The sequence below is a fragment of the Dasypus novemcinctus genome, chromosome 5, assembly GCF_030445035.2.
Source record: "Dasypus novemcinctus isolate mDasNov1 chromosome 5, mDasNov1.1.hap2, whole genome shotgun sequence".
Taxonomy (NCBI): Eukaryota; Metazoa; Chordata; class Mammalia; order Cingulata; family Dasypodidae; genus Dasypus; species Dasypus novemcinctus.
In genome coordinates this window covers 132,673,924-132,701,900 of record NC_080677.1, presented here as the reverse complement: position 1 = coordinate 132,701,900, position 27,977 = coordinate 132,673,924, and the positions used below count along the sequence as shown (strand labels likewise).

Here is a 27,977-nt window from a genome sequence, read left to right as displayed (position 1 = left end):
GGCAGATCTACATGTATTTAGCTAAGAAGATGACCATAATGTATTGTTAAGATTTTTTTAAAAATGCATAGAAGAGTTATAGGGAAAAGTTGGTATACATCAAACCACTAAGTACTTACCTCTTTAGGGTGAGAATGGAGGCTGGAGAGGAAGGAATTTCTCTTATATGTATACACAGGCATACACACACACAAATATATATGTATGTATTTAAGTGCTAAAGAGTATGGGCTATTTTTATTTTACATATTATAATTTTTTAGTATTTTTCTAAAATGTTTATAAATGACACCCAAAGCTGTTAAATATGTTCTAGGGTAGAAGCAATAAGGAGGCCATCATACTCATTTTCTGAATCTACGGCCAGTCACTAACCATACTGTGCTTCCTGAAAGACGCCTGCCAGGAGCACAAGAACAAGCAATGTGACTGCTAGAGTTGGAGCCATAGTTGCAAACCTGAAAGTGACCTCTGGTGATTGAGCCTATCTCATGTGATCCCAACACTTCCTTGACTTAGACCAGGAACAGGCTATGCTCTTATCTCAGAAAGAATGGCTATTTCCCCTTGGGTGCATCTTTCTTTGCTTTCCATCACCATCTGAGTGGTAAAATTTTAAAAGCCAGAATTAGGGAGTGGACTCAGGGAAAAGGGCCAGGAAACCAGCTTAAGTCATGCATGGGTCCTGCTCAGTAAGGCAGGGTTGAAGGCCAAAGCCTGGGGATGGAGAGGGAGGGCCAAGGACATCAGGGGTTCATAGAACCCATGCTAGTTTCCGAAGTCTTTAATTTCTGCTCTGACCTTTATTATTTTCTTCCTTCAATTTTCTTTGGGTTTCTTTTGTTAAACTAGATGTAAACATGGAAAAAATATCTTATGCACACAATGAATTTAAAAAGCAAGTTCCAAAAGAATAGGTACAGGAGAATACTTACAAATATATTAAAAACATACCATTTTACTTATTGCTTAGGGATAGTACACAAAAGACATGTTAAAAAACAACAACAAAACATGTGTGAGAATGATAACCACCAAATCACAGCAGTGACTACTTCTGGGATTAGAGGAAGAGGGAAGGAACTGGGGATGCTTTTTTTTTTACTATGCCTATTAAAATATATTTCTTTGAAAAACAAAGCTATCTGAAGCAAATATAGCGAACTAGTTTAAAAACTGTTAAAAATGGTGGCAACAAATACATACATGTTTTATTATTTCCTGTATATATATACTTGAAATTCATAATTTAGAAATTAAATTTTTCTAAAAAAGATATTCTCTTACTCTTCCAAACATTAAATTTATACTATATTTCCCCCTAAAATAGCTAACAAGGAAAATGAAAATACTTACAAAGTTTGAAAAATGGTTTCTCTTCATCGGTTTCATCTGTGTTAGACCTTTCACCTCTTAAATGGTATGCTTGAATTTGCTCTAAGCCATGTATTTTGTGCAGATGCATATTTTTTTGAAGGGGCCAAACTATGTTAGCATCCTGCTGGTTGATCTCATGATTATGGTGAAAATAACTAACTAACAGAGCTGTCCAGATTATAAATATAATGGACCCACAAAATAAACATTGGATTATGGCATTTCTCATTGTAAACCTAGCATTGTTGAATATCCATTTTTCAACTTCCTAAAACAGAAAGATACAAGAGAAGCTGTATTAGATATGTCAGTGATTTGTAGATCATCTACTTGGTTTAAATTCAATTTTTGGTGTTTCAAAAATAGTCATTTTGATATCACTCCTTATCATATACTTTGACAATATAAAGTGTATCTTTTTTTCTATTGGCAAAACATCTTAAAACTAACATTCATAAAATTACTCAACATCAAAATGTATAAAGTCCTTATAAAACATAAAATTTCATTTAAAATCATTGGCCCACAGTCCTAAGCATACAGCTAAAGGAAATAATATGAAAAAAGACTCATCCCTGAACCCTGCCCAATCTACCTTGAAGTAATAGTACAGGTTTCTTTTAAAAATGTGTTAAAAATGTAAAAGCTTAAAATAATATATATTGGAGAGAAAGTGGGGGCAATGAGAATTCTGGTCCACTGCAGATGGGAATGTAAATTGGCCATTTGGCACCAGTTTGGCAATATCTAGTTAAATAGAAGGTTTACAGTTCATGCACTGAAGCAATTCCATCTCTAGGAATATATCCTTGAAGAGACTTTCATATGTAGAGAGAGATGTACAAGAACATTGGTTGAAGGAATGTAGTACTGAAAACTAGACACAACCTAAATTTCCCTCAGTGGAAGAATGGATAAAGTGAGGTTATTCATTCAACAATGAATTAATTAATGAAGCTAAATGTATTAATACAGTACAATCTTAAAAACAATGTTGAGCAAAAACCAAGTAGGGTATGATGCCACTTATATAAATGTGGAAAACATGAAAAGCAGCCCAATTGTTTATTGGATACATCCAATATGAAAAAAAATCATGGGAAACGGACTTTGGCCCAGTGGTTAGGGCGTCCGTCTACCACATGGGAGGTCCGCGGTTCAAACCCCGGGCCTCCTTGACCCGTGTGGAGCTGGCCCATGCGCAGTGCTGATGTGCACAAGGAGTGCCCTGCCACACAGGGGTGTCCCCCGCGTAGGGGAGCCCCACGCGCAAGGAGTGCACCCATAAGGAGAGCCGCCCAGCGCGAAGGAGGGAGCAGCCTGCCCAGGAATGGTGCCGCCCACACTTCCCGTGCCGCTGTCGACAACAGAAGCGGACAAAGAAACAAGAAACAAGACGCAGCAAAAAGACACAGAAAACAGACAACCGGGGGAGGGGAGGGGAATTAAATAAATAAAAAAAAAGAAAAAAAGAAAAAAAATCATGCATGAGAATGATCAACACAGATTGAATCTAGTGACTACCTCCTTTGAGGGAGGTATTGGGCAGGAGTATAAGGAGCTTCCACCATATTCATAATGTTTATTTTTTTAAAAAGCTTTGAAGCAAATATGGCAAAATAATGAGGTTTGATAAAGCTTGATGATGTATACACAGTGTTCATGATCTTTTTCTCTATAGTTCCCTTATATTTGAAATATTCTACAATTTATCAAAAAATGAAAAAAGTAAAGAAGAAGTCTTCAGAGGCTTCCTTTAAAGATGATAGATTAGGGAGCAGATGTAGGTCAGTGGATGAGTGCCTGCCTCCCAAGTATGAGGTCCCAGGTTCAATCCCCGGTTCCTCCTAAAAAAAAAAAAAGATGATAGATTGAATTCATGTGCTTTTCTGATCTCCCTCTTGACTCCACTATGAGTAAAAACAAAGCTTAAAACTCTCAAGGCAAAGAGAATGATAGAGGAGACATCAATGGATTTAAGAATTCAACACAGGGAAGCAGATGTGGCTCAAGCTGTTGGGTGCCCACCTACCAGGTGGGAGGTCCTGAATTCAGTTTCTGGTTCCTCCTAAAGAAGATGAGCAAGACAGCAAGCTGATGCAACAAGATGATGCAATGAGGAGATGCAACAGGGAAACACAGTGAGGAGACACAATGAGAGACAGAACAAGCAGAAAGCGGAGTTGGCTCAATTGATTAGGCACATCCCTCCCACATGGGAGGTCCTGGGTTCAGTTCCCTGTATCTTCTAAAAAAAAAAAGAAAAGCAGATAAGCACAAAACAAACAGACACAGAGAGCAGAAAGCGAGTGCAAACAAGGTGGGGGGGGGGTATAAATAAATTATATAAATAAAGAAAAGAAAAAAGAACACACACTGGGAAGGCAGAAAGCTATTGGAAGTGTGACAACTAATTTGTTTTGTTTTTAATTTCTTTTTAAAATTTTTTATTGTGATAACTAATCTGGAAGGACAGAGGAAGCCACAACTTGGAGTGTGCAGTAAGAGGAATTTCAAGTGGGAAATAGTCTGGCAGACATCATAGAAGCTCTAGGCTCGGAGGCACCAGATATGTCATGTAAAGCATGGGAAAGCTTTAGGAAATGACCCAAGTTTATATGCAAAAGAGTCAACTCTCTTTACCCATCCCTGCACAGAAAAGTCAAAGCAGGAGTCTGGCAATTTCTTCTCTGGAAAAATGAAACGGTAGAGACCCAGCCTCTTTAGATGCAGTGAGAAGCAGGAGGGAGGCTTGGAGCTGAAGACAAGAGGGTCCTTTCAAATATCTAAATGTGGAATGCTTGAATCACTTAGTGCTATTTCCTGCCTCACACACAGGCTCCTAGCAGCCAGGTTGCAACAACTGAGATAGGAGATGGGAGAATTATTCTATGATAAGACAGGCCCAAGAGGAAACCCCTAAATACTAAAATTGAGGTTCCCCAACAAAGAAGCTAACTCCCTATCTGGTCACCTTAAAGACAGCACACCAATTGACAAAATCTGTCTGACACCTGAGATTCCAGTAAGTTTGTTTCGGGTCTCATTTTTGATAGGAATGGAAAGTCAAGGATTGATTAAAATATGAGGAAAGCCTCCAAAACGAAAAAATACAGAGCCGGAAAGGCTTTAAAAAAAAATCAAAACAGTGATATGATGACTAAGAGAGATCTAAGCATTCATAAAACAAGAAAAGTAGTTACAAAAAAAGGAACAGCTGAGACCAAAAGAGGCTGTTGAAAGTTGAAAACATGATTGTTAAAATTTTAAAAATCATTAGAATGAAAGAAAGCTAGAGGATAGAGTCTTTATAACAGTGATTTCAGTGGTGGATGATAATTGTGGTTAATAGCACAAACCCAAGAATGTTCCTCTTTACAAGTTGTTAAGAATATGTAGATACAGGGGAAAATGCAACTAATGTAACATATAACATGTATTTAACGGTAAATATTGTAATATTTTACAGCAGTGGCACAGAAGGTACTATATCAATGCAAAGGGTCACTAATGGGGGCATATAAGAGGGTATGAGATTTTTCCTTTTGGAGTAATAAAAACATTCTGAAATGGACTGAGTTGATGACTGCACAACTCTGTGATGAAACTGAGAGCTACTGAGGGTACACTTGGGATGAATTGTACAAGGCAAGGGACAGTATAACACAATGAACCCCGTGGTGAATGATGGACTGTAGTTAACAGTACAAGAATGTTCTCTCATGAACTATAACAAATATACAATACTAATACATGGTGTCATATTTTCAGAAAATTATACCAAATATAAGCTCTGGACTATAGAGAGCAGTAATATATGATGATGTTCTTTCATCAGTTGTAACAAAGGTGTCACAACAATGTAAGGTATTGGTGGTGGGGTAAGGTATGGGAATCCTCTATGTGTATGCATGATTATTTTGTAAACTCAGAGCTCCTCAAATAAAAATAAATAATGAATTTTAAAAATAAAAATTAATTAGAAGTTTGGAAAATAATGTGAAAGGAATATTCTGAGAAGGCACAACATAATGATAATGAGAGTGCAAATGTTAGAAAAAGACAAGTGACTTGAGATTTCAATAGTCATATAATATCCAAATAATAATGAGTTGCGAAAAGAGAGCAGAGAATGAAGAAGAGGATTTTATCAAATAAAGGCTATAAAAAATGTCCAGAACTGAAAGGGCCCACAGAATGCCCAACACATAGAATATGAAAAGACCTTAAAAGCTTGTTCTGGGGTATGGCATTGATGGGTGAGGGAGGTGACATAAAAGGAGATCATGAATGATATCAAACCTCTTAACAACAACACTGGATTCTAAAGGATAATAGAGCAATGGGTTCAAAATTCTAAGATAAAAAGCTATTCAACCTAGAATTCTATACCCAGCCTAAAGTTATCAATCTTGAGAGTGAAATAAAGATATTTTCAGGGAAGCAGATTTAGCCCAATGGATAGGGCGTCTGCCTACCACATGGGAGGTCCAAGGTTCAAACCCAGGGCCTCCTGACCCGTGTGCAGCTGGCCCATGCGCAGTGCTGATGCCCGCAAGGAGTGCCCTGACACGCAGGGGTGTCCCCCGCATAGGGGAGCCCCATGTGCAAGGAGTGCGCCCCGTAAGGAGAGCTGTCCAGTGTGAAAAAAGTGCAGCCTCCCAGGAGTGGCGCCACACACACGGAGAGCTGACTCAGCAAGATGACGCAATAAAATGCGACACAGATTCTAGGTGCCACTGACAAGAATACAAGCGGACACAGAAGAACACACAGTGAATGGGCACAGAGAGCAGACAACTGAGGGGGGGAGGGCAGGGAATGGGAGAGAAATAAATAAAAAATAAATCTTAAAAAAAAAAGATATTTTCAGATATGAGAGCACTCAGAAAAACTACCCTACATGTATTCTTGGAAAACTACATGTGGATTGTAAATATCAACAAAACAGAGAGAAAATGAAGAAGACAAGAGACCCAGGAAAATGAATCCAACATGAGAACAATAAAAGGAAGTCTCTGGATGACAATTGTGCAAGAGGCCTAGAGAACAACCAGTCTAGACTGGAGCAGAAACTGGTGAGCTCTGGATATGTCACCCAAATCCTCCCGAAAAGGGGGTGGATCAACAGAATATCTGATTTGGTGATTATTTGGGATGGGGAAGTGTAGGTAGATGATATATCTAATGGTAAACCTTAAGGAACAATGTTTATAGATCAATAAACATGTAAACACTCATTACGGTTTTAACCAAATTAAAAAAAGAAAACCAGATTGAGAAAATAAAGTAGAATAAATGAAGTTCATCTAAGAAAAATGAAATTGATGTATAAAATAAATCAAGAAATAGAAGTATAAGTACATTATTTAAAAGATGAAAGAAACAGTCACAGGAAACATTAAAAAGTCAGAAGAGTTACTTCACAGTGAGATGCCTCTTCACATCCACCAGGATGACTATTATCAGTAAAAGAGAATAAAGAATCCTTGTTGGCCAGGATGTGGAGAGAATGAAATCCTCATGCTTTGCTGGGGGGAATGTAAAATGGCACACATGCTGTGGAAAAGAGTTTGGTGATTGCTCAGAATGTAAAAGAGAGCTGCCATATGACCTGGCCATTCAACTTCTAGGGATATACAAAAGATTTAAAAATAGGGACTCAAACAGACCCTTGTACACCAATGTTCATTGCACCATTATTCACAGGAGCCAAAGGTGGAAAGAACCCAAGTGTCCATCAAAAGATAAATGGATAAACAAAATGTGGTATATCCATAAACTAGAGTATTATTCAGCCATAAAAAGGAATGACTTTTTGATGACAGCTACAATTTGCATGAACCTTGAAAACATTATGCTGAGGGAAATAAGCCAGACAAAAAAGGACAAATACTGTGTGATTTCACTTATGGGAGTATCTAAACTAGGCAAATTCACAGAGACAGAAAGTACAATAGAGGTTACCAGATGCTGGGGGAGGAGGGAATGGGGGCAGTTACTGTTAATAGGCACAGAGTTTCTGCTTGGGATGATGAAAAAGTTCTGGATATAGTGGTGATGGTTATTCACCATTGTGAATGTACTTAATGCCACGGAATTATACACTTAAAAACGGTTAAAATAGTAAATATTAAATTATGTATATTTTACCACAATAAAAAAGGGGGAGGAAAGTTGTTGCTTTTAAGGAGTTGAACTGGGGTCACAGTGGCAATTGGATAGGGGTCTAATTTTCTTTATAAGACTCTGCTTTTATTTTATTTTGTACATGTATGTAAGTTTGTATTAACGTTGATAAACATTTTTAAAATGTCTCCCTGGCATTTGAACATTGAGTATAGTCTCTCTGGCTTCTATGGTTTTGAACCTTAGCATTCCCCAGGAATTAGACTGTACATACACTCTAGGTCTTACTGCTCCTGCTCGCTTAGGAAACTCATACTGCTTTACAGAACCTAGCACCTGGAACAATTCTGTGACATCAAACCACCAGAACAGGACTTTGCCCCGCAAGACCCCAGAACACACCTGGATAAAACATCTTATGCAGTGGATGAGGGACTGTGCTGCCCAGACCCTGCCTTTCTGGACAAGACCCTCATTCACAAGGGCTGGAGTATTGGCTACTGATGGCTCATAGCTGAGTCCTGCCCAAGCATTACTCTTGATGGAAGCAAGCTGCTTTGCCCAAGATTATCCCATCACTAGTGTTAACATGGAATTCTGATAGCCCCTGGCACGTTGTAGTGTGTATTGTTAAAATCTCACTGGTGGTAATCTGGGATAGGATATTGGTGGAAAGAAAACTGTGGTTGGTGCATTTGAGGGATTGAGAGAAGGGAAAGCAGGGAAGGGGGTAGTAATTACAGATACCATGGAATCAGATGGCTGTTGAATTCTGTCCATACACTTTACAAATAAAATGTTTGATTATGCAAATGATTAATAGAAGAAGAAAACATCCAATTAGGGAAAATGGGTGAATTAAAACAACTGAAAGGAGAAACTATTTTAACTCATTGCACCATATCTTTCTATTAAATGTCTTAAATTTTGAGAGATCTCTAGTTTTCTAGTAACTTTCTCCAAAAGTTAGAAACCAGTTAAAGGGGAAATTATATTTTAATATACAAAATATACACATGTATTTATATGATAGAATTATTCAAAACATATAATTTATATAATAGAATTATTACTTAAAAAGTGAAATAAATCCATATTAACTGGGAGATTTCTACTATATTAAGAAAACTTCGGAGAAATTCCCTTTAAAGATGACTCCCCATTTTCTTACTTTATTAAATAAGTTTTCTTATATTTTCTTAAAGCAGAGCTCACCCCAGTGCTCTGGAATATGTGCCACCCCCACTCCACCTCCCCCATACTCCTCTGCCTTCCACACACTCCCACAAAACAGAGAACTTCTCCTACCAAGAGATAGGTCTAGAAGGTCTGTGACAGGCTTTCCAACTCTGTATCCTCAGAAGGAAATGTTCAGTTATTTTCTTTACTAAAATATGCTGAATTCACATGCTAGAAATAGAACACAGAATTCATTCGTAAAGCACATTTCAATGATGATTTGTCTGTATAGCAAATCAAATTCTAAATGTATTCAGGAAACTTGAGAGTTAAAGAAAAGACTTCTGTTATGAAAAGAATGTAGCTAATAATTACCAACACAGACAAACACACTAAAAAAACAAAACAAAAATACCACCCCTAAACCTGGATTTATAGCCATGGGGTTTGTATTAAAATATGGAAAATATAACCATTATTTTAGAATACATCACAAATAATTTTTCTGTAAAATACCAGTATTTTTTAACCCTGTCTTTCCTAGGACAATCAGTACTGATTTCCATACAAGATCTATGACTTCCTGAGACTACTGAGGGTCATTTTTTTATACAATTATTTTGAATAAGTAATACATTCACATGGTATAAATTTCAAGAGGCACAAAGGGGTATATAATAAACAGTGGCCCTGTACTTTTGAGTACCAAAGTCATTACAATGCTCAGTTTGCCTCTTGAGTGGGTAACCCTGCCTGGGGGACTTCTAGCCACACCTTTTTTAAAAGATTAAATTTTTTTTTAAGGTTTTAGATGTATTTATTTGTTTTATAAGATTTATTTTATTTATTCTCCCACCCCCACCCCTTTGCTGCCTGTGCTCTCTGTCTGTTCTTTGTGTCCATTTGTTGAGATTGTCTTCTTTTTAGGAGAAACCAGGAAATGAACCCAAGACCTCCCATGTGGCAGGGAACCACCCAGTGGCTGGAGCCACCTCTGCTCTCCACTTTTTGTGTCTCTCATTGTATTTCCTCATTGTGTCTCTTTGTTGCTTAATCTCACTCATCATCTTGTTGCACCATCTTGTTGCGTCAGCTCGCCACTCCAGCTCACTGTCTTGTTCATCCTCCCTAGGAGGCACCAGGAACCAAACCCAGGCCCTCCCATGTGGTAGGCAGGCACCCAACTGCTTGAGCCACATCCACTTCCCCAAATCTTTTTAATCCTAATCCCCAAAGCCAGCATCAGTCACATTCATGGGTCAGTGATTTAATGCACTGCTTCCACTGATTAGAGGTAGGAGTTTCCCACTTTCTATAATGCTGAGTTTATCCACCTATCTTTGAGATAGTTGGATTTGCTCACTTTGAAATAGATACATTTCAAAGCAAAGTCATGGGTGAAATTAGTCACAGGACAAAGCTGAACAAAATGAAAGAGATAATTTTTGTCTGAGTAACTTACTTTGTAGTGCCTGGACTCTGAGCAAATACCTGATTGTGCTGGGCTGCCCTCTGCCTGCTGGGTAGTGTTAAAGTACAGCATCAGGTTGCCTCACAAAGCCTGGTGACATCACACAGGGCATCTGCCAATCCCCAGAGGCGCACTGCCTGGGCACTCCAACCAGCAGGTAGAACCAAGGACTTTTGAAGTTCAAAGGGTCCTTTGAAAAAATCTTAAAATCCTCAGTAGGGAAAATAGGGAAAGCTTCATACTGGGCAAGGTTAAAATCCTGGAGAAAACAAAACAACAACAAGCTTTCAGAGCACCTCAAGACACTTAAAAATGAACCAAAGATTTATCTTTGCCCTATACTATAAGATTCAACATTTAGATTTATCATAGTTTCAGTCCAATGCTTGTGAAATTTCTTTTTAAGGATCTAACTTCAGCCACTTGAGGAAGCTGATTCAGTGTTTTGCCTGTGACCAGACATATGTTTCAAAGTATGTGAGTGGCAGGAGGTAGAGTGGTGCCTCTTGATAACCTTTTCTGAGGCGATAAGATAGGCAATAATGACCTCCAAGCATAAATCTTTTTTTTTAAAGATTTATTTATTTATTTCTCTCCCCTTCCCTCTCCCCTGCCCTGGTTGTCTGTTCTCTGTGTCTATTTGCTGCATCTTCTTCTTTGTCTGCTTCTGTTGTCAGCAGCACGGGAATCTGTTTCTTTTTGTTGCGTCATCCTGTTGTGTCAGCTCTGTGTGGATGTTGCCATTCTTAGGTGGGCTGCACTTTCTTTTGCGCTGGGCAGCTCTCCTTATGGGGTGCACTCCTTGAGCGTGGGGCTCCCCTACAGGGGGGACACCACTGCGTGGCAGGGCACTCCTTGCGTGCATCAGCACTGCACGTGGGCCAGCTCCACATGGGTCAAGGAGGCCCAGGGTTTGAACCGTGGACCTCCCATGTGGTAGACGGATGCCCTAACCGCTGGGCCAAGTCCGCTTCCCCCAAGCATAAATCTTGAGCCTCCTTCAGTCAGGCTCATTGGGAAAGTCCTTTGGTCACATTGGTTGTTTAAGAGTAGAGTATATTGTTTAATTTCCACATATTTGTGAATTTTCCATTTCTCCTGCTTATGATTTTTAGCTTCATTCCATTGTGTTTGGAGAATCTACATTATATGATTTTAATATTTTTTAATTTGTTGAGATTGATTTTGTGACTTAAATATGGTCTATCCTGGAGAATGATCCATGTGTACTTAAGAAGAATGTGTTTTCTGTTTTTGTTGGGTGAAGTGGTCTATGTATGTCTGTAAAGTCTAGTTTGGTTTAGAGTATCATTCAAGTCTTGTATTTCTTTACTGATCTTCTGACTAAATGTTCTATACATTATTGAAAGATGTATATTGAAGTCTTCTGTTACTAATGTAGAACCATCAATGCCTTCCTTCAAATCTGTCAGTAATTGCCTCATGTATTTTGGGGCTCTGCTGATAGGTGTATATACTTAAAATTGTTATATCTTTTTTTAAAAAAATTTATTATTTACTTATTTCTCTTCCCCCCCACCCCCAGTTGTCTGCTCTCTGTGTCCATTCGCTGTGTGTTCTTCTGTGACTGCTTCTATCCTTATCAGTGGCACCAGGAATCTGTAGTTCCTTTTTTTTTTAAAGATTTATTTATTTATTTATTTATTTATTTCTTTCTCTCCCCTTCCCCCCCCCCTCCCCGGCCCCAGTTATCTGTTCTCTGTGTCTATTTGCTGTGTGTTCTTTGTCCACTTCTGTTGTTGTCAGCGGCACGGGAATCTGTGTTTCTTTTTGTTGCGTCATCTTGTTGTGTCAGCTCTCTGTGTGTGCGGTGCCATTCTTGGGCAGGCTGTACTTTCTTGCGCGCTGGGCGGCTCTCATTATGGGATGCACTCCTTGCACGTGGGGCTCCCCTACACGGGGGGAAACCCCTGTGTGGCAGGGCACTCCTTGCACGCATCAGCACTGCACATGGGCCAGTTCCACACGGGTCAAGGAGGCCCGGGGTTTGAACCACAGACTTCCCATGTGGTAGGCGGACGCCCTAGCCATTGGGCCAAGTCCGCTTCCTATGTTATATCTTCTTGATTTGTCCCCTTTATCAGTATATAATGACCATCTTTGTCCCTTGTAACTTTTTTAAAATTTTTATTCCCCCTCCTCTTGTGGCTTTGCTTGTTGTCTGCTCTCTGTGTCCATTCGTTGTGTGTTCTTCTGTGTGTCTGTATTTCTTTTTATTTATTCCCCCCACCCCTTGTAGCTTGCTTATTGTCTGCTGTCTGTGTCCATTTGCTGTGAGCTCTTATGTGTTTTTACTTGTCTCCCTTTTTGTTGCATCACCTTGCTGAGTCGACTCTCTGTGGTGCTTGCAGGCTGGTAGCACTCCAGCACTGCACGGCACTTGTGGGCCAGGTGGCACCCCACAGCACTTGCGGGTGAGCCTGCCTTCACAAGGAGGCTCTGGGAAATGAACACAGGGCCTTCCATATGGTAGACAGGAGCCCAAGTGATTGAGCCACAGCTGCTTCCCCCTTATAACTGTTTTTTATTTGAAATCTATTTTATCTGATATTAGTATAGATATTCCAGCTCTCTTTTGGTTACTACATACATGGTATACTTTTTCCATCCTTTCACTTTCAAACTACTTGTATCTTTGAATTTAAAGTGATTCACTTGCAGATAGCACACATTTGGGTGTTGCTTCTTCATCCAGACTGTCAATCTCTGCCTTTTGACTAGAAAGTTTAATCCATTTACATGTAGTCAGCCATTAATGATAATGCAGACCTTTCTTTTGCCATTTTGCTATTTAGCCTTTGCATGTCTTATACCATTTTGTTCCTCAATTCTTTCATTAATGCATTCCTTATATTTCTGTGCTATACCATATAGAGTCCCTTCTCATTTCTAGCTGGCTATATTTTTCATCTGTTTTCCTTGTGGTATCATGGGGTTAAAATTTAACATTCCAAATATATAATAATCATATTTGGTTTGATACCAACTTAGTTTCAACAGCATACAAGTAAACTCCTCCATCCCCCCACCTTTTTTTGTTCTTGTTACCACTTATATCTTTGTACACTGTATGTCCAAAACCATAGATTTATTATTACTTTTATGCATTTGCATTTTAGCACCTGTAGGAAGTGAAAAGTAGAGTTACATACCAAACAATGTACTACAATGATACTGGCATTTATAATAACCCAAATGGTCCTTTAACACAGTTATTTATTTCTTTATGCTGCTTTGAACCATTGTTTTAGTGTCCTTTCCTTTCAGGTTAAAGAACTCCCTTTAGTATTGTCTGAAGGGCAGGTCTAGTAGTGATGAACTCTCTCGGCTTTGGTTTATCTGGGAAAGTCTTAATCTTTACTTGTATTTGAAAGAAAGTCTTCCCAGATATAAAATTCTTGGTTGGCCAGTTGTTTTCTTTCAGCACATTAAGTATTTCAACCCATTGTCTTCTTGCTGCCATGGTTTCTGATGAGAAATCAGCATTTCAATCTACTTGGGACTCCCTTGTACATAACATGTTGTTTTTCTCTTGCAGCCTTCAGAACTCTCCCTTTGTTCTTTGTATTTGACAGTGATTAATACATGATGAGGTATATTTTTCTTCATGTGTATCCTTTTTGGTATTCTCAGGGCTTCTTGGATGTCTGTAGTAACATATTTTGCTAAGTTTGGCAAGTTCTCTATCATTATTTCTTTCAACATTTCTTCCACTCCTTTCTTTCTTCTCCTTCTGGGACTACCAAAATGCATATATTGGTATGCTTGATGGTGTCCCAGAGATGTCTTACACTATTTCCACTTTTTACCCTCTTTTTTCTGTTTTTACTCCTCAGCCTGACTCTTTCAAGTGTCTTGCCTTTGAATTCACAGAATCTTTCTTCTGCTAGCTCGTCTTCTCTTGAAACTCTCCTGGGAATTCATCATGTCAGTTATTGTGGTCTTTAACTCCAACAGTTCTGTTTGGTTCCTTTTTAAAATTTCAGTCTCTCTACTAAGATTCTCATATTGCTCATTCATTGTTTTCCTGATATCCTTTAATTCTTTCTCAGTATTTTCCTTTATTTTCTTGAGTATATTTAAGATCATTTTTTAAAAAAGACTTGTTTGGTATGTCCACCTTCTGGTCTCTGTTGGTGTTTTCTGGATTTTATCCTTTTTCTTTGAATTGTCCATCATTTCCTGTTTCTTTGTCTCGTACTCTTTTGTTGCACACTGCACATTTTAAAAAAAATATTTATTTTTATTTATTTATCCCCCCCACCTCCACCACCATGCTGTTGTTTTGCACTTGCGTTTGTTGTCTGCTTGTCTTCACTTTTTCTAGGAGTCACCAGGAACTGAACCTGAGGCCTCCCATGTGGGAAGGAGGCACCTAATCACTTAAGCCATCTCCACTCCCTGATTGTTGTGTCTCTCATTGTGTTTCCTTGTTGTATCATCATCTCGTTTCATCAGCTTGCCACACCAACTTGCTGTCTTGCTTGTCTTCTTTAGGAGGCACAAGGAACCAAACCTGGGACCTCCCATGTGGTAGGTGGATGCCCAAGGGCTTGAGCCACATCTGCTTCCCTGCACACTGTACCTTTTTTTTTTTTTAAGGAGATACTGGGGAATGAACCCAGGACCTCGTACATGGGAAGCAGGAGCTCAACCACTGAGCTACATCTGCTCCCCAGTAGGAATTGTTTTTTGTTTGTTTGTTTCTGTCTTTAGTAGGTACTGGGGTCAAACCCAGGACCTCATATATGGGAAAGAGGCACTCAACCACTTGAACTACACCTGCTCCCCCATTTTAATATTTTAAAATATTAACTCTGGGATTTATTCCCTGAGATTTATATTTCTTTGTTTTGTAACCAGCTGGTGATAAGACAGAGATTTTCTCGAGTTTCAGCCCTCTTATAAGGAAGGTCTGTCCAAGACCATCCCATGTGCAGGGCTTGCCCTGTCTTCTGGGCCTCTTTTTGCTTGTTAGTTGTTTGGGAGTTACCCTGGAGCTTGTTAGTTGTTTGAGAGTTACCCTGGAGCTTGGTTTTCCCCTCTGTTTCCCAGGAGACAACCCTCCCTCTCCCAGGTGTTTGAAGTCAGCAAGCCATTGCCTCTGACTCTCCACCTCTGTAGTTTCTTAGACTCTTTTCAATGTCTCTAGTTGCTTTTGCTTGGACGGCAAATTCTGAGAGGAGGGGCACACCAGAGAGGACTTTCCCAAGTCAGTTTTCCCAGCTGAAACAGGACCAAAGACCAAGGAAGGGGGCACAGACTGGCCCTGAAGTGCTCTGGGGAGGGAAACAGGAAGGGCACTAAGAACTTTCATTACTCCCCAAGGCTGAGGTTTCTTGGCCTGTCCAGAAAATGCAGTTCTTCAACTAACTGCCTCCATCAGCCCTAAGAAAGCATATTGTTTTAAAATCTCCTTCACCATGCCCTTTGTCTGGGGTGAGTTGAGACAATGACCACCATTGCCTTTGTCTTGGGTGGGGGGGGGGTGGTTGAAACAATGGCTACCCTCAAAGCTGGGTCCCCAGGGATCCAAAATCACTTATCAAAAGCCATGACCACTCCTGGAAGAGGATTTTTATGTCCCTTTCTGTCACCTAGCCCAGGGTTCAACCACAGGATGGCCTGCTGTAAGAGTGGGGAATGGGCACCAGTACCTGCCACCCAGTGAGAGAAATTTATTGTTCTTTACCATAATTTACCAGCCTCTTCCTCATGCTCTTCCCTGGTTTCTGTACAGTGTTTTTTCCAGCCTTCAGAGTTTTGATATAGTTGTTTCAGAAATTTTCTGCCTTTTTAATACATTTATTCTGGTGGAAGGGCTGAGACTTAGAGGTCCCTACTTTGCCATCTGCCCACAATCTTCTCTTGATGGTCTTTTGAGATGTCAACTTGGCTAGGCTACACTTCCCAGTTAAACACTGATCTAGGTGTTGCTATGAAGGTATTTTGTAGATGTGATTAAAGTCTATAATAAGTTGACTTTAAATAAGGGAGATTATCCCAGGTAACCTGGGTGGGCTTGCTTTATTTCATCCCTCTCTCCATGCATCAATTCATTTTATGGATTCTCTCCATTCACACAACAACCACTGCAGGTCAAGTCATAATCATATATTTCCTTTATTATGGCAATAGCCTCTTCATCTTCACTGATCTTCCTGTTCCACTACTGCCCTACCCCTACATCCATTCTCCACAGAGCAACCAAACTGGCCTTTTTAAAATGTTGATTGGTAACGTTACTCTTCCTTTGGCTTCCCATTGAATTTAGAGTAAAATCCAAATCCCAGTTCATCGTCTACACTCTGGATTGCCAAGTAAGCAAGAAATCCATGTTGCACTGTTACATTTTGGATGGTCTTGAACTTGAATTCAGCCTATCCCTACTATAAGAGATACAAAAGAAAATAATAAAGATGAAGAAGTGGATGGTGTTAAGCAAAATACACAAATATAAACTGAGAACATGCTATATGTTCAGTACTTTTCTGTGGCTATAAAGGACATGTAAAATGTGGATGCTGCCCAGGAGTTGCTTAAGTGTTATTAGGAAGACAGAATACACAATGTGGAAAAGTTAGAGGTAGATACAGGATAAAAAGTGCTGAATTATGGAGAAATGTCAGGAAGATGGCATTGGAGTATGTAGTGAGGGCTCAACTCTCTCACAAAAACAATGGAGGAAGGGCAATAAGTTGTCTGACGGAGCTGCTTTGGGGATTTGCAGACCAGAAGAGTGCTCCGCATCTTCCAGGGGGATGAGTGGCAGAGAGATGAAGAAGCTAAAATGAAAACCATGAGTTATTAACTAGCATAGCTGGGAATGGCACCCATCCCCCAACCTCAAGGCAAACAGTCTGGATAAAAGCCATGGCTCAGGAGAGTAGACTTGGCTTAACAGTTAGAGCATCCACCTACCATATGGGAGGTCCATGGTTCAAACCCAGGGCCTCCTTGACCTGTGTGGAGCTGGTCCATGCACAATGCTAATGCACACAAGGAGTGCTGTGCCATGCAGGGGTGTCCTTCGCATAGGAGAGCCCCACGTGCAAGGAGTGCACTCCATAAGGAGAGCTGCCCAGCACAAAAGAAAGTTCAGCCTGCCCAGGAGTGGTGTTGCACACTCGGAGAGCTGACACAGCAAGATGATGCAACAAAAAAGAGACACAGATTCCCAGTGCCACTGACAAGAATAGACGCAGACACAGAAGAACAAACAGCGAATGGACACAGAGAACAGACAACTGGGGTGGGGCGGGGGGGGGGGGGTAAGTGGAGAGAAATAAATTTAAAAAGTAAATCTTTAAAAACAAACAAACAAACAAACAAACAAAACCCATAGCTCGCTGTAGCCAACAGAGAGGGGAATAGACATCTTCCTCCCTAGGAAGTGGAAGAGTGTGGCAGAGGGTGGAAAGATGGTTTCTCTTCAGTGAATTTGTCCAGCAAAGCCCACAGTGAACTTCAGCTCTGGCCAGAGCAGAATCACAAGCAAATGGAGATTGAAAGAGACACCTCTATGGAAAAATTCTCCGGCAAGTACCATCAGCTGGCAAGCCAGGAAACTAGAAAATTGCCTTTAGGAGTCTCAGTTCCCTTGGAGAGAATCTGCACCCCATTAATGAGTCACTGGCCCTATTATGATCATTTAAGCTGTACAATTTTAAGGATTTAGAATAAGTTGAACCAGAAATCAAAGAAGAACTGTGCAACAAAACCACTAAGCAAGAGAGAGAAATTGACCATCAGAGTAAGCGGACAACATATTCAGTTGCCTAGACATCAGCAAAACATTACAAGCCATACCGAGAAACAGGAAGATGTGACCCAGCCAAAGGAACAAACCAAAAATTCTCATGAAACACAGGATATAAGAAAACTAATCAATGAAAATCACATAAATCTCCTAAATCAATTCTAGGAATTGAAGGGAGATATGACTAAAAAGATAAAGGATATTAAGAAGACACTGGGTGAGCATAAAGAATACTTTGAAAGCCTGCAAAGAAAAGTAACAGAGCTTATGGGAATGAAAGACACAATGAATGAGATTAAAAATACATTAGAAGTATTTGACCCAAGATTTGAATTGATGGAAGACATAATTAGTGACTTGGAAGACCAATCATCTGAACTTGAAAAGACAGGAAAAGAGAAAGAGAAAAGAATGGAAAAAATGGAACAGGGTCTCAGGGAATTGAATGATAAGGCTAAATGCACAAACATATGTGTTATTGGTGTCCCAGAAGGAGAAGAGAATGGAAAAGGGGCAGAAAGTATATTTGAGGAAATAATGACCGAAAATGCCTCAATCCTTATGAAAGACATAAATATCAATATCCAAAGACAATACACCCAAACAGAATAAATCCAAATATACCTACTCTGAAACACCTATTATTCAGAATGATAAATACCAGAGATAAAAAGAGGATTCTGAAAGCAGCAAGAGAAAAGCAATTCATCACATACAAGAGAATCCCAGTAAGACTAAGTGCCAATCTATCATTGGAAACCATGGAGGTGAGAAGAAAGTGGCATGCCTTTTTTTTTTTTTTTTTAAGGTAGTGAAAGAGAAAAGCTGTCAGCCAAGAATACTTTATCTGGCAAAACAATCTTTCAAAAATGAGGGTGGGTTTAAAGTCTTTACAGAAAAAACAAAAACAGAGAGTATGTTTCCAAAAGACCAGATCTGCATAAGATACTAAAGGGAGTACTATAGCCTGAAAGGAAAAACAAGGGCAAGAGGCTTGGAGAAAAGTATAGAAATGAAGATTATTAGTAAGGGTAATTTAGAGGGTAAAAAGACAGACAATAATAAGATATGACAACAGAAAGCCAAAGGATGAAATGGATGAAGTAAGCAATGCCTTTACAGTAATAGCATTGAATGTTAATGGATTGAACTCTGTAATCAAAAGACATAGACAGAATGGATAAAAAAAATATGAGCCATCTATATGCTGTCTACAGGAAACTCACCTCAGACATAAGAACACAACCACTTTGAAAGTAAAAGGTTGGGAAAAGATATTCTATGCAAAAGATCTGGAGTAATGATACAATATTGGACAATATAGATTTTAAAAGGAAAACCCTTAAAAGAGATGAAGAAGGATATTAATAAAAGGGGCAAAACACCAAGAAGAAATAATAAAGTAAGTATTTATGTACCTAACCTGGGGGCTCTAAGATACATGAGGCATACACTGGCAAAGCTTAAAGGAGAAATAGACATCTCCACAATAATAGTTGGATATTTCAATATGCCACTCTCAGCATTGAGTAAAACATCTGGACAGAGGATAAATAAGGAAACAGAGAGCTTGAATAATATAATAAATTAACTAGGTCTAACACATTTATAGAGCATTACACCACCAAACAGCAGGATACACATTCTTTTCAAGTGTTCATGAATTCCTTCCAGGATAGATCATATGTTGGGTCATAAGACAAGTCTCAATAAATGTAAAAAGATTGAAATTATTCAAAGGACTTTCTTTGATCATAATGGAATGAAGCTGGAAATCAGTAGTGGATGGGAAAGGGAAAACTCACAAATACATGGAGATTAAGCAACACTCTTAATCAGTGGGTGAAAGAAGAAACTGCAAGAGAAATAAGTAAATATCTTGAGATGAATGAAAAGGAGAACTCAACACATCAGAACCTATGGGATACAGCAAAGAAAGTGCTGAGAGGGAAATTTGTAGCTCTCAATGCTCACTTTAAAAAAAAAAGAACAAACTAATCCCAGACCAAGCCAAAGGAAATAAATAATAAAGATTAGAGCAGAAATAAATGAAACCAAAAGTTGTTTCTTTGAGAAGATCAACAAAATTGACAAACCCCTTAGCTAGACAGACAAAAAAAGAGATAAGCTGCAAATAAAATCAGAAATGAGAATGGGGGATATTACCACTGATCTCTCAGAGATAAGAGAGATCATAAGATGATGCTGTACACCAAAAAACAACTGTACACCAAAAAACTAGGCAATGTAGATGAAATGGAGAAATTCCTAGAAACACAGTAACATCCTACAATGACTCTAGAAGAAATAGAAGACCTCAACAAAACAATCACAACTAAGACGTTGAAATAATCATCAAAGACCTCTCCAAAATGAAAGGCCCAAGACCAGATGGCTTCACAGGTGAATTCTACCAATCATTCAGAGATGATCTAATACTGATCTTGCTCAACCTCTTCCAAAATATTGAACAGGAAGGAACACTACCAAACTCATTCTATGAAGCCACCATTATTCTTATACCAAAATCAGATAAAGATACTACAAAAAAAGAAAATTACAGATCAATCTCTCTAATGAATATAGATGCAAAAGTCCTCAACAAAATATTTGCAAACCAAATCCAAAAGCACAATAAAAGAATTATACACCACAATCAAGTGGGTTTTATCCCAGGTATGCAAGAGAGGTTCAACCCAAGAAAATCAATTAGCATAACAAACCACATTAATAAATTGAAGAAAAAAATCACATGATCCTCTTGATTGATGCAAAAAGGCATTTGACAAAATACAGCAGGTTTTCTTTATACAAACACTATAAAAGATAGGAATAGAAGGAAACTTTCTCACCATGGTATATTGCATATATGAAAAACACATAGTTCACATTGTACTCCATGGTGAAAGACTGAAAACTTTCCCACTGAGATTGGGACAAGACAAGGATGCCCATTGCCATCACTGTTATTCAATATTGTGCTAGAAGTTCTACTTAGAGCAATTAGGCAAAACAAATAAACAAAAAAGAAATAAAAGGCACACAAATAGGAAAGAAAGAAGTATAACTTTCACTATTCACTGATGATATGATCCTATATCTAGAAAATCCTGAAAAATCCACAACAAAGCTACTAGACAAATAGGTGAGTCCAGCAAAGTGGTGGAATACAAGATTAATAAGCCAAAATCAGTAGCATTTGTTTTACACTAATGATGAGCAATCTGAGGAGGAAATCAGAAAAAAATTCCATTTATAATAGTGACTAAAAGAATCAAATATTTAGAAATAAACTTAACCAAGGACATAAAGAACCTGTATTCAGAAACTTTAAAACATTGTTAAAATAAACCTGTAGTGGCAAAGAGAAGTTGGTTATTGTGTATTGAAGGCTAGGAAATGGGAATTCTCTGAGAAAGATTTATTATGACCAGCTGGGCCTGGGAGACTCCTATCCAAAAAACTGAGCCCAGAGTAGGGCCTTTAGGTTATTTTAGACAAGAGATACATGGGGTGGGGCCAGGAGAGGTTTTGGCACCAAAAAGACTTTCTTTGTTAGTTTTTTTAGGGTTTAGGGGTTTGTTTGGACACCAGGTAAGCTTGAATTAACATACCGCCCACATTCTGTCTGGATGTAAGATTGAATACACATTCCGTTTACATCCTTTCTGAATACATAAAGCCTATAGAGTTTATATCACCCACATGGTTCTCCAGAAACTAGGCAAACTTGGATACAGAATTAAATAAGTTTGAGTACACGCATATACACGTACAGGCTATATTATCCCCCCTTTGATGCATGCTTAAATTTGTTAAGCTTTGGCATCATTGTTTTTGGAGTTATGAGGTGGGTGGCTGTGTTTTACTGCATCATTTACTAAAGCATGTACCCTAGCTATTATTAAGGGGAGGAGGAGGGAAGTATGATGAGACCATGGGAGGAGTTCCAGTTGCTTACTGCTTTGACTAAAAGTTCTTGGTGAATATTTAGGGCCCCTCCTGGCCTCAGGAGGAAGTTTCCTTTTGAGCACAGAATCTTGGGGAGGGTCCTCCAGTAGCCATCTTGGGGGCCATTCATGTCCATGTGGACTCTTTGCCAGGTTTCAGATCCATCCACCAATTTTTCATCTTACTAGTCTGCTTTATTCCCCCCTTAGAGAGTTCACACCTTTAATCTTTTTTTTAAAAAGATTTATTTATTTATTTATTTCTTCCCCCCCTCCCCCAGTTGTCTATTCTCTGTGTCCATTTGCTGCGTGTTCTTCTTTGTCCACTTCTGTTGTCAGTGGCATGGGAATCTGTGTCTCTTTTTGTTGAGTCATCTTGCTGCACCAATTCTCCGTGTGTGCGGCACTATTCCTGGGCAGGCTGAACTTTCTTTCATGCTGGGCAGCTCTCCTTACAGGGCACACTCCTTACGCGTGGGGGTCCCCTACACGGGGGACACCCCTGCGTGGCACGGTACTCCTTGCGCGCATCAGCACTGCTCATGGGCCAGCTCCACACGGGTCAAGGAGGCCCAGGGTTTGAACCGCGGACCTTCCATGTGGTAGGTGGACGCCCTAACCCCTGGGCCAAGTCTGCTTCCCACACCTTTAATCTTAAAGGGGTGTTGAAGGGAGATGATCTTCTGTAGTTACTTCCTGCTGGTTAGGAGCAGTAGTTCCTACCTGACAAGGTGTAAAACCGTCCCTGCTATTCTAGGTTGGAGGAAGATGGATCTGGCATCTTGGGCACAGCTGGATGGACTTCCCATATGGCTAACAAGATGTTGATTCTGGAAGAAATAAACTTAATTAGAATTTTGAGAATATATGGTTCCACTTAGAGGACATTGGATAAAAGGTCAGGTGCCTGCAAAGGCTGCATTTTCCCAAAGTTGGTGAGAAACAGTATTCTTCCTTGAGTTATTTTATGCTGTTGGTTAACTTTAGGGAGAAATTGCAATAGACAATGGGGTTAGGTATAAACTGACAATTTCAATTTTTATGGTAGGTGAGAAGAATGGAAAGAGGCATTGCCCTTTTAGTTAAGTTAAAGGAGATCAAAGCAGACAAGGTCTGGTTTGCCTTCCCCCTAGCAATAGGCATTTGGGTTAGAGTTAGAGGGAATAAGTTTTTTTGACATAGACACTACTTAGCTTTATATCTTGAAGAGGTATTTCAGGCCATTCAATGACTGGCATTTGTATGTCCTGTCAGGTGCTTCTTGTGAAATGGCACTTTCTTGGGGAGCTGGCTTTATTCAGGATTAGTGCACCTAGCTGGAGAGTCCTTTAACTTTAATAGCTGTGGGAGTGATTAGAACTACAGATAAAGTTTTTTACATTTTTGGCTTTAATCGAGTAATTCCTAGTAATTTCTTTGACTGTTTTTTACCAGGCTTTGTTTTTCAAAAACCCATTTGGCTAAGCTGGTTAGGGCATTGCTCTCCGGATGAGTGCCCTGGTGAAGTTCATGAAGGACTTTCCACTGTACTGCTCCTGGCAGGTAGACTTGAGTATTTTTAACAAGCAACCTATCAGTTTCCAGGGTGAACCCCAGGCTAGCTGTCCTGGTTGGTTCATCCTGGGTATACTGTGGAACTTTAAGTACTGGGTACAGGTGTTAGAACAAGGGGTCGGAGGGAAACCTGGGTTTGTGCTGCCACTTTAGCAGCTGTGTTAGCTTGAGCATTTCTTTTTGCTACAGCAGTATTTGGGTTCTGATAACCTGGATAATATGCAACTTCTATTTCCTGAGGTAACAGTATGGCTTCCAGTAAATCTAGGATTTCTTGCCTGTGTTTAATAGGTGACCCACTGTTAGTAAGCAAGCCTCTTTCTTGTAACACAGCAGAGTGAGTGTGAAGGACAAGGAAAGCATACTTAGAAATCTGTGTAAATATTAGCTCTTCTCCTAGCTGCTAGCTTTAAACTTCAGGTAAGGGCAATTAGCTCTGCTTTCTGGGCTGAAGTTCCAGGGGGAAGATCTTTGGCTTCTATGGTTTCAAATTGAGAAACCACTGCATAGCCTGCCTTTTTAATTCCTTTCTTAATAAAACTTCTTTCATTTGTGAACCATTTAATGTTTGGGTTCATAAGAGGTTCATCCCTTAAATCTGGCCTGCTTGAGTAGTTTTGGTTAAGAGTTTCAAGGCAGGAGTGGAGAAGGTGTCCCTCAGGATCTGACTTTGGGCCCTCTACCAGTAGTAGGGTGACTGGGTTGAGAGTCTGACACACTCTTATCTGCACCTCAGAGGGTTTTAGTAATTGAGCCTGGTATTAATTAACCAGCTACCTGTAAGCCACTGGTGGCCCCTGGCATCAAACACATCTTTTACCTGGTGTGGGGAGAAGATTGTGGGAGGTTGGCCCCAAGCTAATTTGGTGGCTTTTTCAATTAAAAGGGATGTTGGCCCACTGCTCTCAGGCAAGGTGGCCATTCCTTTATCTTACAGACATGTTCATTACTCAGAAAATGAAGTTGACCAGGACTTTTAACATGTTCAGTGTCCTTCTGCATATGATTTACTAGAAGTATTACCATAATCATCAGACATATATCTAGGATAGGATATAGGTACAGTATTTAATACTAATTAATGTACTACTCAATGCATAAGTTTCTCCTTGAGCTGCAATTAATAGCTTCAAGTTTCAGGTTTGTAATACCATACATGCTCCATGGGAGCAAGCTATAGTGCCAGTTGTGTTTTAGTTCTACTCAGAGTACTCTGGTATTCATTGCTCCACTAGGTATGTTCTTCACAGAAGTTGCAGCACTGTTGACCTGAGTGAGAAGCTAAGTAAGTAGTTTCCAGTATTCCACCATCCTGGTGCATAGCGCTCATTGGCACTATGAAACAGTGCCAGTCTGGAGGTGATATCCATTGTACATTTGGCTATATCGAGCCATCATTGGCTGTTGCAGGAGTTTGAAACTGTAACATAGTTTTCATCAATTTCAGGAGCACAACCAGAGATGTGGTAGATACCTTTATTCTTTTAGGAGTCAGTGACCAACCTAGCCAATAACTCATATGGAAAGACAACCTGCAGTGTATTGAAAGCCTGGTTTGAATGCACAAGAGAGTTTGAGAATGCTGAAGTTTCTCTCTTGATTTTTATATACCTTTTAAACATTTTTAATGCAATGTGTTACATATTAAATGAACTTTTTAGTACTTTGCTTTTTACTTCTATACATTTACCATGAAGATGTTAATTACACAGGTATTTTACTTTAGCAGTAGAGGAAAAACTGTTTTTCCCAGTTTAAAAATGAAAACTGAAGATTCCCAGTGGGAATAAGGTAAATTTTTATTACATTAAGGTGACTTCCAGACAGGTTTTACTGCTATGAAGTTACTTTTTGCCATTATTATCAATTTAGGTTTTTAGTTAACTATGGCTTCTTAGAACTAACAATTTAAATGTTTCCGTTTAGAAGACACCTTTATAAATTCTTTATAATTGACCACAACCACACAGACTTGTTAATTTACCTTATAACTAGCAACTGATGGAATTTGCTTTATTTATTTACAAGAGGGCAGATCTACATTTTCTTCTATAGCTTAATTTCATTAAACATGAATTTACATCTTTTATCATATTAAAAACTTAATACATGTAATGTTAATTTATTAACTTGGTATTTTATAAACTAAAGAGATAACACCCAAGCTAAATAAATTGAAACTGTTATAGCTTATACAAAGAAAGTTTTGTTTTTTTTTTCATTTCTTTACAGGGGGCTAAAACCCTTTCTAATATAAACTGATTCTTAATTTTTTCTGCTTAGAAGAGTTTTAATCTGTTACACCTAGCCCCTCCCTCAGAGCTCGTGCAAAGAGAAGGCCTTGGGGGCTGGATAGGTTAAACTGTTTACGAAAATTCTTTTCCCCTGTTCAATAGTTACTATATTTAGATTTTTATATGACTTTCTGTCTTTTATTTTAGCTTAATTTGGGCTCTAGGAATATTCATCACATATGAAACTGCATATTTAATTTTTAACAATTTGAATAGAACTTTTTAAAGAATTGTTTGTTAATTTGGTATTACCATCCTGATGTATGAAGAAATATACTGAGCAAATAGGCAGACATGAATAGTTTGACACAGAAGCACAACTTAGTTACTTAAAACTTTCATTCTTTTACAAAACAAGTTTAAATGTAAAACAGCATTTGAAAGATTTTCCAGAAGGCTTTTTCTAATTTGCACTAGGCCCATGCAGTTTTAAATAAGAATTTTGTTTCTTAATTAATGGCTTATAACCAAAATGTTCCCAATGCTCTAATACAATTTTCCTTTGCCTCAGAGCTTCATATTTTACTTTGATTTTTAGCAGACTTTGGATGAGCAAGACTATGTGTATATTCACTGAGGCTATTAAAGCCTCAGGGGAATTGGTTTTTCTCATGAATTGCTATTTTTAGGAACCCCAACAGTCAAGGCAGGTTTCTTTTACTTCCCAGTCCTCCCAGATAACAAGACTCTGGTGGTCACTGGACTGGGAGAGTGGATGTCTAAACTCAAGGGTCAAGAATTCCACCAGGCAGCAATTTAGTCCACACTTGGAGCCATGAGAGAAAGCAAGGTTATTGATACCAGTAGAACAGGAGACAGGGATGTCTCAAATTTGCTTTTCCGGAGCCATACAGGCAGAAGTTGTTAAGAAATAACTGTAAGCAGAGGCAAGGGGTGGGTCCAGATTTGCAGTAACCACAAACAAAGGCAAACTCAGTTATCATCACGATAGCTGAAGTTTAAGGGGTAGGTGAGGCTAGTTATAAAATAACCATAATTAAAGGTAAGTTTAAGTTATAATTACTATTACTATAGTGAGCATAAGATGGACTTGAAGTAGCCATAAACAAAGGTAAATTAATTTAAGATTACCATTACAATAGCTGAAATCTAGGCTACATCCACTCTGCCGTAACAATTTCAGTTATTATTTTTCTGCTGTTTTATATATAAAGGCATTTTTACAATGATTTTAACTCTTAGTTTCTAGAAAGTTTTCACTTAAAATCAATTTGGGCACCTTTATTTATTAACTAAGCAATTAAAACAATTTTATTAATAACAACTTTGTGCAGTTACTGTTTTTTTTTCAGCAATTAAATACATTTCACTTGTGATATAGGCATTGAATTCACTTGCAAGACAGTATTGACATTTAAAGAATTATTTTTAGGTTACCTTTCACCGTTATTCAATTTTTAACAGGTGAATTCCAAATCTGATTTTGTAGGCATGAGTAAACTGACAAAATTAAATGCAAATTTTAAAGTTGAACACGGGGTTAAGCACAGATTAAAACAGAAGAGAAAATTCTATAACTTTAGCATCTCTAGGAACCTTTTGATTTTAACTAATGGCATATGAGCACTTTTGATTTTGATTTCTATTCACACCTTTTTAGTTGACTGATCTGGCTTCCTAGAGTCTTAGAATAACTACAGTTTACCATTTTACATAATTTAGCTTTACCATCCAGAGTATGAAAATATATATACTGATGCTGAACAAACAGATGAACACAAAAAGAGTTATGGCACACAGACAGAAACAAAGTATATTAATTTGACTCATGATTCTTACTTCTTTGGTATGGTTGTTTTTAAGCTTTCCATTATTTCACATTTTTAATTTTTATTGCTTTTAAGGTTTTTGACTGGAGCTAAGGGAACTCACATAGTATTAATTCACAACCTTTGGGGAAGTGTCATGTTTTCAGAAACCTAAGCTAGGGGAGGGTGCTTATGAGGGAGGAACCTCTAACAGGACTCTTTGCCTACCCTTGCTGTCTATAAAACAAGATCAGTTGCAATCCAGCATTAAAATTTAAAGGCCTATTTCTGGCCAAACTTTTCCTTTGCTCAATTCATATTCAGACCAAGCTTTATCACAAAAACCAATCCATTTTCTCTGTAACTAAGATCTTCCAAATGTAGACCAATTCTTCAGGATGCATCCCAGGGGGAAACACTGGGATACTGATGAGGGAGTGGGACTTTAACCCATGAAACCTCTCTCACTACCAC

The 27,977-nt window shown here is 38.8% G+C and overlaps 1 protein-coding gene across 1 annotated transcript in view; it reads right to left on the bottom strand.

Moving 5' to 3' along the window:
- The window catches only part of GALNTL5 (polypeptide N-acetylgalactosaminyltransferase like 5), a 74,822-nt gene extending 65,920 nt beyond the window's left edge, over positions 1 to 8,902 (bottom strand). Inside the window, 2 exon segments of the mRNA XM_058298016.2 lie at positions 1,357 to 1,645; positions 8,815 to 8,902. Of these exon segments, the coding sequence (XP_058153999.2) occupies positions 1,357 to 1,606 (250 nt within the window). The 5' untranslated portion in view covers positions 1,607 to 1,645; positions 8,815 to 8,902.
- Between the last annotated feature and the right edge of the window lie 19,075 nt (positions 8,903 to 27,977).